Source organism: Pteropus alecto, unplaced genomic scaffold, assembly GCF_000325575.1.
Source record: "Pteropus alecto unplaced genomic scaffold, ASM32557v1 scaffold7, whole genome shotgun sequence".
Taxonomy (NCBI): domain Eukaryota; kingdom Metazoa; phylum Chordata; class Mammalia; order Chiroptera; family Pteropodidae; genus Pteropus; species Pteropus alecto.
Window position 1 is genome coordinate 36,032,951 of NW_006494614.1, and position 11,559 is coordinate 36,044,509.

At 38.4% G+C, this 11,559-nt stretch overlaps 1 protein-coding gene across 4 annotated transcripts in view; it reads right to left on the reverse strand.

The window, feature by feature from the left end:
• The window catches only part of CUNH6orf141 (chromosome unknown C6orf141 homolog), a 54,552-nt gene extending 45,670 nt beyond the window's left edge, over nucleotides 1–8,882 (reverse strand). For 2 of the 4 annotated variants that reach the window (XR_003044454.1, XR_003044453.1), the window contains exon 1: nucleotides 7,612–8,882. Coding sequence is in view for 1 of the 4 variants with exons in the window: in XM_025042769.1 (XP_024898537.1) it covers nucleotides 7,922–8,512 (591 nt within the window). In the remaining 3 variants the exon portion in view is untranslated. Of the gene's footprint in view, nucleotides 1–4,649; nucleotides 5,093–5,849 lie in introns of those variants that run through there. The other 2 variants (XR_003044452.1, XM_025042769.1) reach the window with 2 other exon arrangements.
• Nucleotides 8,883–11,559: the final 2,677 nt, after the last annotated feature.

Below are 11,559 nucleotides of genomic sequence, written 5' to 3' on the forward strand. Positions count from 1 at the left end.
GAAAGAATTTACCATAGAAAGTTTACTCAAGTAAATGTTCTAAAGAAGGCCAGGAAAGAAGCCTGTCTAAAGTTTAGTCAAGCTGAAAGAATTATTAAGGACTTCTTGGTCATTACCAATTTAGCCTTTTTCCACAACACCTTTGGAGAATAAGTCAAATGGGGAAAACTCAGGTTTCTTGACTTCCCAGTTGAGCTAAATGAAACCACAAATGATAAAGAAATAGGACTTGCTGATTTTAATTTATTGTTTGAACATACTCAAGAAGTACTTGCATTTCTAAGTTGCACTTAGCATATAATTATTATTCAATAATATATCAGTTAATTCTAAATCCAAAGTCAAAATTAATTAGTGGACTGTTTTCTCTTACATCAGGAATAACAGAAATGGCATTGATTAGATCAGGAAATCTGTTTTAATTCCAACACATTCAGTCCTCCATTTTTCTGCCTTTATAACTACGTATTGGCAGTGGCGTACTTAGTGAATCTGACACCCGAAGCAGATAACTGTTAACACCAATATGAGAAAATAATGTTCAGTAACAATCATAAAGTAAAACAAACAATAACTTTGATCTTTAGTCTGATATAATTATGTAAATTATTGTCAAGTAATTAACATGTAAACTTTAATAAGACTAAAATGCAAAAGAAACAAAAAAACTACTAAACTGTACCACTCATGCAATGTTTTATTTTCTTGATTCATTCTTGTTTTAAAATAATAAATAAAAAATAAATTTCATGTTAATATATTATCTAAATCCAGTAAAATAGTTCATGTGTGAACTAAACTTGTACTTATCAAACAAAAAATATTATGTTTTGCTGTTTCCTATTTTAATTTTACATATAAAATGTCACATATAGAGTCAGAATTGAAGTAACTCAAGTTCTTTTTCTTAATCACTACAATGGCTATGTTACTGTTTATATTGTACCTATTCTCAAAATGAAAGAATATACAGGGATTAAAGACACAAAGTATACTCCAACTGAGTTTAAAGGATTCTGAACCCTAAGGAATTGACTCTCAAAATAAATGTATATAGCTGATTGTGTGTATGTGTGTGTGTAGAGGGTGGAGAGAGGAAGAGAGGGAGAGGGGCAGAAGAGAGAATAAATTCTGTAACTGGTTCTTCTAGTTTCTAACTCTGTCTTCAAGATAGTCCTAAAATTAATGAGTGACTGAATATATAAATGTCCAAACCACATATATAATAACATATGAAAAAAAGACACAAGAGTCTTAGTATAAACCACTGGTTTAGTTTTGATATGATTTCTTGTGTTGTATGTCTTCTACTCTTTTTTTTAATGAAAGATTAAGGCTTTGGATGAAAGATGAACTAAACAATAACAACAACAATAATAATAGCTAATTTTACATTTTTATTGTATGTCAAGCACTATAAGGTTGATACTATTTATCAGGTTACAGAACTCTGACCTACAACCCCTGGAGGAACTAGCCTAGACAACCAAACCATAGCCTCTGATGCAAGTAGCCCAGAAAGATCAGAACTTGGTCAATAACTGCCAGCTTCCCTATTTGTTTGCACACATCTAATTCAAGACCCACCAGAGAAAGCCGTAGACCAATTATAAAAGAAGTCCCTCCAATAGCCTGCTTCTAGCTTCTCAACAGAGCATATGTGAAGTCTTCAATTTTTGCTATTGTCAAAGAAAAATTGTACCAAAGTTAAACAAGCAAGGAAGACTTATTCAAGACTATTGCAATAAGGGAGAGATTAAACTCAAATTCTTTGAAACAGAAGGTGGGAGAGGTTTTAAGCTTTGGGGTGAGCTAGTGGAAAAGTACTGGACGACATTAGTGGGGAGGTTAGTCAATGCCACTAAGCCATCTGTGTTTGCTGATGCTTATGAAATTGGGCTCCTATCCTCTCAGACTACCAGTTAGGGGTCCTGCCTTTCTTGATTACACTTCAAAGAGATGGTGGCTCCCAGGACCTTAAGACATTCCTAGCTGTAAAACTTATAAGAAGTTAGGATATTTACATCTCAAAAGGCAGAGAAGGAATTTACCTCACAAGTTTTCTCAAGTAAATGCTGTAAGAAAATGAGGTCAAGAGCCTACAATCACGTAGGAATCTGTCCAAAGTTTAGTCAAGCTGAGGATAAAGTGAAGGTCATTTTAATTACTATAAAGCTTTCCCCTGCCCTGCCTGCCTTTGCTTTCCTGCCAAGTGCAAGTGATGCTGACTGATTCCCTATCTATACCAAGCTCTGAATAAACTGTTTGTCCTATTTTTGTGAAAGCTGCAGTCTCCTAGAAATACACATTCTGTCTTATATTTAGAAATCTGAGTTAGAATTTAAAGTTAATTCCTTGCTTTGAAGATAACCAAATCTTATGTTTTGTTAACTATTGGCTGTATAATCCCCAAGAATTGATTTAATTCCTTTCCCAGGAAGGAAAGTAAACTGGACTGTTTTTCTTCATCTAGAGGTTACTAGGATTTTTGCTCTTCCTAACTAAAGAGAAAAGCGGACTACAGTTATAAAGATGTCCAGATATTCGGCGTTTGTTTTCTTACCTGAATTGGTTGATTCAAATTCAGGCTCCGCCTTTCGCCCACCCCCTTGCGATTCATTATGAGTGGCTGACAAGTCCTGACTCAGCCTGCAGAAGTGTTGCAATGTGCTTTCTTTTAATGACTTCATGCCCTTCTTCCCTCAAGGTGTTTTTAAATATTGTTTCACATTCTTAGATAATAAGAGAACCATATTTCTGAAATACAGTCACTTGCCGCTAAAGATATTTGGTCAAGAGGGACCACTTATCAGATGATCCCTAAGTTTACAATGGAGCAGAGAAATTCCTATCATCTAGTGACTTCCTAATTATCCTAAAGTCATACTCATACTACAAAGCATTACTCATGTGTCTGCGGTGATGCTGGTGTAAACAAATCTTTGGCACTGCCAGCTGTATACAAGTACAGTATATACAATTATGTACAGTACATAACGACAATAAACAACTGTTACTGGTTTATGTATTTACTATGCTATACTTTTTATAAAAAGTTTGCTGTAAGACAGTACACTGTTATGCCAGCAGCAGCCCCATACATTTTACATGCTTACCGCATCACTTGATTGCATCATTTTCTCTTGTTCTTAATAAATCTTGTGTTTTATAAATTTTGTGCAGCCTAAGTGTAGTCATGTAAACGATAAACTGTTACTGGTTTATGTATTTACTATGCTATACTTTTTATAAAAAGTTTGCTGTAAGACAGTACACTGTTATGCCAGCAGCAGCCCCATACATTTTACATGCTTACCGCATCACTTGATTGCATCATTTTCTCTTGTTCTTAATAAATCTTGTGTTTTATAAATTTTGTGCAGCCTAAGTGTAGTCATGTAGTCTTTACAAAGTCTACAGTAGTAGCATATGGTAATGACCTAGGCTTTCACGTTCACTCACCACTCACTGACTGACTCACCCAAAGCAACTTCCAGTCCTGCAAACTCCATTCCTGATAAGCACCATTACAAGTATACCATTTTTTATCTTTTGTACCGTATCATTACTTTTCTATATTTAGGTACACAAATACCACTGCGTTACACCTATTCATCAGAGTAACATGCTGTACAGTTTTGTATAATAGAATAAGCTATGCCATATAGCCTCAGTGTATAGTAGGCTATACGTCTAGGTTTATGTGTACATACTCTATGATGTTCGCACAAGATGAAAGAACCTAAAACACATAAACGCATTTCTCAGAACATATGTACCTCCATCTTTAAGCCTACATGACTAGTTTTAACTCCAATAGTCAATCAATGTTTTATTAGAAAAAACTTTAGAATAACGATTTCACTCTTTCATAATCTCTAAATGGTTTCATAATTCTATAAAGTATTATTTCCATGGCATTGTCAACAATTAATGAAGAATACAAAAAAGTACAAACTTTTTAGTTTTTGCAAGTGTCCAAGTAGGAAAAAGAACTATATACAGCATATGTCAATGTTTCTCAAACTTTAATGTGAATGACCCAGGAATCTTGTCAAGCCGCAAATTCTGATTCAGCAGATCTGGGGTAAAATCTGACATTCTGCATTTCTAAAAACTTTCTTGGAGATGCCCATGCTGCTGGTTTGCAGACTACACCTTGAGCAGCATCAGTGTACATTAGTTTATATATAGACAATATTCAGATTTTATATATAGTTTATGCTCAATTTATAGTGTAGGGATATATACATAAAAATAGAATAAAAGAAATAAAACCAGTCTAGAAACATACCAAATTTTAAACGAGATTTGGAATTATGGGTTTTGCTTTCTTTTATTCCATTTTTCCTTTCCCTAGAAAAATATTTCCTCAAATTTTTCTTAGTGAATGTTTTTCCTTTAATAGAAAGCTTTTTTTTTCTTTCTTCCTTCCTTCCCTTCCTTCTCTTTCTCTTTCTTCCTTTCTTTCTTTCTTCCTTTCCTTCTTCCTTCCTTCCTTCCTTCCTTCCTTCCTTCCTTCCTTCCTTCCTTCCTTCCTTCCTTCCTTCCTTCCTTCCTTCCTTCCTTCCTTCCTTCCTTCCTTCCTTCCTTCCTTCCTTCCTTCCTTCCTTCCTTCCTTTCTTTCTTTCTTTCTTTCTCTTTCTTTCTCTTTCTCTCTCTCTCTCTCTCTCTCTCTCCTCTCTTTCAGCAGAAAGCAGATCAAGTGCTGGTGATGATCAACAAAAGCAGCAAGTCAAATGTAATGAATCTCAAAAGTGACAAAGGCTATGGACAAAGATTTTCAGAGAGCTTGCTGCTTGCCTGATCCATGGTAGATATGTGACTGTGATATCTGCCTTATGGTCACTTGAGTGGCCAGGTGGCTTTTGGAAGTCCTTGTCGTGATTCATTCACCTAAGACAATTTTAGATGATCACATATTTTGGTGAGGTGGAGGTGAGACCAAAGTGCCAAGACCCAGCCATTCTCAGAGATATCTTAGTATTGTGGATGCCCAAGTTTCACTACGGATTCACTCCCAAGATACTGTGAATGCAAAACGATTCCTCAAGCTCTTCACATGACAATGTTCTGCCTGGATCAGGAAAATCTGTGAAGCAAATTGAACAGTATCTCAAACTTACTATGTTTCATTAACAGGGAGACATCTGTCTAAAGGAAATCTATAAGCGTGTCGAAGGCAGTTAACTGGGAGTTTGCTAAGTGCTTTGAAAATAATTTTTACTTAAAGTAGATAAAATTAACCCAAACTTATTTGGATTAAAGAAGTTAAGCTGACTTGAAATAAATACATTTTAAAAGAAATGAGATAAAATGAAAATGAATTATGCCCATTCTGTTTTTCTGAGACAACAGTGCATCAGATTTAAAATCCCAGAGGGAAAACAAACTAACCCAACAGGTTCTAGAGAAAGTATTCAAATCTCCCACCTGACAACAGGAAATAGTGTGTGAAACCCCTTCAAAGATTCAAGCATGGTACACATTAGGCCTTGGAGCCTTAGGATGAATCTTTAGCACATGATGTGGTGGTCACTTGTAAGGAATTTTAAAAATGTATTTACTGATCCATTAAGTGTTGGGAAAAGCTAGAAATAAATCTTTCAGCAATGCAGAAAAGAGTCAGTAAAAACCACTGGTTTGAGTTCTATAGGATTTCTTATGTTGTATGTGTTCAGCTACTTTTTATTAAATAAAAGACTAAAGCTTGGTTAGGATGAAAGTGAATTAAACAATAATAACACTTATAATAATTATAACTGTTAATTTTGAGCATTTATTTAATGCCAAGCATTGTTCTAAGTATTTTTCATTTAACTTAATCCTGGAAAAAAAACCCAATGAAGTCGACAATATTTATTATTCCTATTTAACAAATAAGGGCACAGAGACACACAGAGATCAAGAATTTGCCCAAAGACACAGTAAGTAAGAGGTAGAGCAGTTTTGAACCCAAGAAGCTAAATTCGAGAGTTGCCTCCAAATGATGCTATCATTTTTGGTCAATGTTAAAGAGGCTTTTCGTGTTGACTATATTCAATGCTCAATTCCATGAGGCATGTGACTCTCAACCAAATTTATTAAGTCACATCTGAAATGTGTCTGCCAAGAAGTTTAACCTTACACAGGAGTCAGGCAGGGTTGTTGGAAGAAAAAAGATAATTCACTTTTTGGGGCCTATATTACCTTTTCTACCTACCAAATAGTTTTGAACACAGATAAGCTCAGGTCCTAAATTCCTCTCCCAAGTGAGGGTCTCATGGGCCTGAGAACTGTTAGTGGTAACTCTCCAGCCAACAGGCCTTGCAGGACTCAGGGACATCAAGGTGATTCTAGTACTTCTTACAAACATGCGTCAGAAAACCTAGGATGCCCTCAGTCAACTTTGACTCTCTAGAAGTCCCTCCAAAGGCAATTCTCAGTCTTTAGGAAAGAGGTGACCATATTCTTGTCTATTTAGTAAGCACATGCCATTACTCATTGTGTGACTTACACAATCCACATGACCTCTAGGCCTAGGCTGGCTCATCAGTAAAACAGGGATATATCTTACCTATCTAGTCTGCTAGGAGACAAGAAGTGGATCAGATGATAATTTTGAGGGCATTTCAAGCTCTAAACTGAGAACAAGGGGCATAGAGGGAGGAGTGGGCACACTGTTCAACAATTTACTCTTCGAAAGCCAAAGTCCCACTGGTCCCTTACTTCTTGCAGTGACTGAATACCACCCCTTTAGCAGCACTGAAGTCAAGCAGTTTATCTCTGGAGGGAGTGCTCTGCTTCTCACAGATTTCCAAACCAGGCCACGCTACCAAAAGGTTAATAAAGTCAGTGTTTATTTAAAAAGAGGAATAATTAAACTAAAAATGAGTTGTTTCCATAGCACCAGGAGAAATTTCTTTTCAACGGCATCAAGAAAGTTGCATTTTTAATTCAGTCCTGACTCCAAATCTTATTAATAAAGAGCTATGGACAAGAATAAGATATATAGTCCTTTTATGGCAAACTATACATTTCTATCCACCTTTAGATCAGCAGATTTATCTGCAGTATTTTAAAAATTAAAATAATTTAAAAATTCATATTAAAATCATTTTTACTAGACTAAATTAGACACTTTGGGGTAAAGCCCTTTTAAAGAGATTTTGCCTTTAAAGCTGTTTTCTGTCCCCCTCCCCCACCTTCTTTTCCTTGATCCTCTTTTCTTCCTAACACTTAAATGTTGAAGGGGGGACAGAAAAATGTGCACATCAGAAGAGAGTATAAAGAAAAGAAAAAATCGTTTACTTGTTGCTTTCACTTTCCCGATTCTTTTTACTTGCTTTTTCAAATTTAAGACAAATCTCTCGCCATCTACTCCCACCCCCTTTACAGAGCAGCCCTCAAACTTCGTTTCTGCTTTTAGGTCTTAAAGAGAAAGTGGGGAGGCAAAAAAATGATCAAATGATCACGAGAGGTATTGCAAAATGAGAAATAACAACAGATTTTCTTATTTCAAAACTCCCGTTTTTCTAAATTCAAAATAACTTTTCTTCCCCTCTTCTGTATGACTTAAGTCCCCAGACCTTCACTGTATTTAAGTCATGATAGAGGTATTATGTTGCTTACAATTCTTCAATCTGTATTGTGTGCCATCATCTGCCATCCCGAAGCGCTGCGCCATCCTCTTAAAAAGGTCCTTGCTGTCGGTTAGTTGCAGGTTGGGGTTCCCGGAAGAACATTTTCTTTCCTTGAGGATTATTGCTCATCCACCAGCCCCGAATTTACCTCGGGCTCCTCCTTCCTGTTTAATCTCCTGGGGGAATCAAGATCCTCCAGAACCTGAAAAGATCGTCTCTCCGCGTAGACGCGGGGTGCCTTTCTCCGTGCCAAGAGAGCGCGGGATTCTCCAGGGGTCCCTGCGCCCCCACAACCTGCTTTACTCCTTGTTGGTGAGAAAAGTGACCGCGGTCATGGAACGCTCCTCTGTCCGTGTGGTCATGCAGCCCTTCGTCCACGCGGTCCACAGGACTTCTTGTGTCACCTGATAATCCACGACCCGCACGAGCACGGATTTGGGTGAGGCTGCGGGGTCCCGCGGCGGAGGTCCAGAGCGAGAGTCTACACGGCTGCCAGTGATTGGCTTTTCTCGTGGGAAGATAAGAGAAGGGCAGTCGGGTTCCCGGTCGTTTTCATCAGCCTGGGGAAGGTCCTCCTCACCGGCCGCCTCTTCCCGGGCAGGATCCCCTTGAGTCCCCAGCCCCCGCTCTGGATGAAGAAGAAAGAGCACTTTCTCTCTGACCCAGGACAAAGAGCCCGGATTCTCCCCGGCCCGGCGGTTCTCGTGGTCACCGCGCCGGCTTCCGCTCGCCCCCGCCGCCCTGGGATTCCGGACGTCCGCGGCCAGGGGAGTCCCGCGCCCCAGAACTCGCAGAACGGACCCTGTGCGCCCCAGGCTGCCGGGGAAGTCCGCGGGATCCGTAGGTCCGTGGGGATCCAGGACCCCCATCCTGGTAGGAGGGTCATTCATTCGTCGGTCCTTTCACAGGTTCACGCAGTAAACTCCAGCTGAGCTTTCGAAAGCGCGGGACTGGCAGCTCTGGGTGTGGTCACGGCACACCCCTCTCCCTACGCCCCGCCCCCAGAACCTGAGAGGCATTCTGAATTTGCGGTTGATCTCTGTCCCCCCAACCCCCTTCGGCCTCTACCTTGAGGTTTTTCTAGCTATTTCAAGACAAAAAGCCCGACATCTCCTGGTTGCTCTTCCTGTCCTTACCCTGGACTCTAACCATGCTGCCTTTGTCGTATTTCTAGTTCTATCCCTGCTTACTTCTCAACTCTATCCCTGTTTCCACCCTCCTTGTTTTCCAGAGTTGAGGCTCGAAACACCCTCGTACTGCTCACCTTTGAAACGCGCAGCAAAGTACGTCTTCCCACGGACTCTTCACGAACTGAAGGAACAAGGAAGTTAAAAAAAAAAAATCTGACTTAATCAATTTCTTCTGAAAAAGGGTTTATGTCCACTCGGACTCTGCCCCCACCGTGCTACCGAGATTATAGATTGTATAGATCAAAGAATCAGTCTGGGAAAGTTGAAACCTTTGAGGAAAAGCTTTTGGTTTGTCTGTTGCTCTTCCTTTGGAATGCCAGGATCGGTACCACAGTGGTCACACCTGTCTCCATTTTGCTTATAATCAATGCCGATCCCAGGAAAGGGCTCCGTGCCTTTGATCAAACAGAAACAAAACAAAAACAAAACGTTAAATGAACTAGTTCAGGATTAAAATTATGTGTTCATATCGTTTTAAAAAATTTCCCCTTCACTTCCCCCATTCCCCCTCTTTAATGTCAGAGGTTAAAATATCCTGTGTAGGCTTTTGGCATCTACTCATTGCCAGGCCCTCTGCCACACTCATCTGGGCTGGAGGTTAATGGGGAAAGCTAACTAAAAGAAAAACGGGAGCTTAGTTTGTGATTTCCAGTCCATCTTTGGTAACAGGTGCTTGTTTTATTAGGAAATGCTCACTGTTTTCCTGTCTTTTAGAAAAATGACTGCAATGGTAGAAATTCCTGCTCATGTATGACAGGCTAGGTGGTATGGTGAAAAGATATTTTGGAAAGAGAGGACTTTCTGATGTCAGCCAACTAATAACAACAAAAAAAGGTGTTGTAGGAGGTGTGAGAAAACCTGGGTCAGATCTGCCTGATTTGATGTCTGATTTGGGCTGGTTACTGCTAAGTCAAACTCACTAGTTTTTGAATGTTTTAGACAAGAATTGTTCTAAGCACTCTACATATTTAAACTCACTAATTCTTTACCACAAACTAAGGAAATAGTACTATTACTATAGTCTCCTTGAGAACTTTGAAGAACAGGGAAGTTAAGTATTTGCTCAAGGTCAAGCACAGATAAACAGAGGAGCCAGGATTCTAACATTTTACAATGCTTGCTCCTATTTTAAATTACCTTCCTATTTTAAACCTACTTCCTCTTCTTTTCTGTTCATTTACTTAACCAGTAATTACTGAGTGTGTGCTCAATGTCAGCCACTAATCTGGGTGATGGGGACTTTTGAGAGAACAAGCCAAATTGCATACCCTTTTGAGTTTTCATTGTATATAATAACATACATCAAATCCTCTGTCCAAAAGTAGGAAATAATAAATTAACTTTAATATACATGAAAATCGCCTGCAGATTGATGCCCTATCCCACTTTCAGATTATTCTTATAGGTTTGGGATAGGGCTTAGAATATGTATTTTTTAGCAAGACCTTTAGTAATTCTGATGCTCGTGACCCATGGACAACATTATGAGAAACATCACCAAAAATCTGCACGGATAAACTACGCCTTTTTGCTGCTTTCAAGTGGCAATAAGAACGCTGCATTTTCTTTCCTTGGAGGAATATTGGGAAATTCCAATGACAATGTCTGTATTCTGAGGGAAGTCTAATGTAAACCACAAGATTTATTGCTTTCAATATTTCAGTATTTAGAAATGGGGAAAACATATTTGCTGCAAAATGAGACAGACTCACCCATTTTATAGCACCTGAGTTTCTAGGTGTCAAGAAGTTGTGTATAAATATATAAAAAAAAAATTAAGAGAAAATGCTAAATAAATTAAACTTCAAAGAGATAAAATCTAAAATTGAAAATATAAACCAGAAAAGGAGACAGTTTGCCTCCAGGATAGTAGTGTCTGCTGCGTTTTAATATCTCTAAGTACCTAAAAGGCTGATAAAGAGTACTAAAGTGAACCTGTTTGCTTCCCATCTGAATTGCCTATTATAGTTGCAAATATGAAGGCCAGTGAGGGGTAGTAAAACATTTTATATCCCTGGGGCCTAAAAAGTGATGGCAAATACAGTGCCCTGGTAGAGTCAAAAGAAGCCTGTCATTGATAGCCCAGTCACCCAAGGACCAGACTTTCTTATTTTGCCTATTTGATTCAGAAGTTAATTTTTTATTTTATTTTATATTAGTTTCAGATATACAGCACAATGACTAGATATTTATATAATTTATGAAATGATCTCTCGATTACTCTAGCACCCATCTGGCCACACAGCCTTTACAATAATGCTGACTGCAGACCCTATGCTGTATTCTACAACCCCGTGACTGTTTTGTAACTACTAATTTGTACTTCATCCATTCGCCTTTTTACCCAGTTCCCCAACCCACCTCCCCTCTAGCAATTACCAATTTGTTCTCTGTATTCGTGAGTCTGTTTTCATTTAGTTTGTTCGTTTCTGTTGTTCCTTAGATTCTGAGTATAAGTGAAATCATTTGGTATTTATCTTTCTCTGTCTGTCTATTTCACTCAGCATAATACCTTCCAGATTTATCCATGTCATTGCAAATGGTAAGATTTCATTTTTTTATAGCTCAGTAATGTTCCATTGTATATATGTACCATAGCTTCTTTATTCAATCATCTATAGATGGACAATTAGCTTTCTTCCATATCTTGGCTACTGTGAATAGCGCTGCTATGAACATAGGGATGCATAGATCTTTACAAACTAGTGTATTGGTTTTCTTTGGATAAATTCCCAGAAGTGCAATTG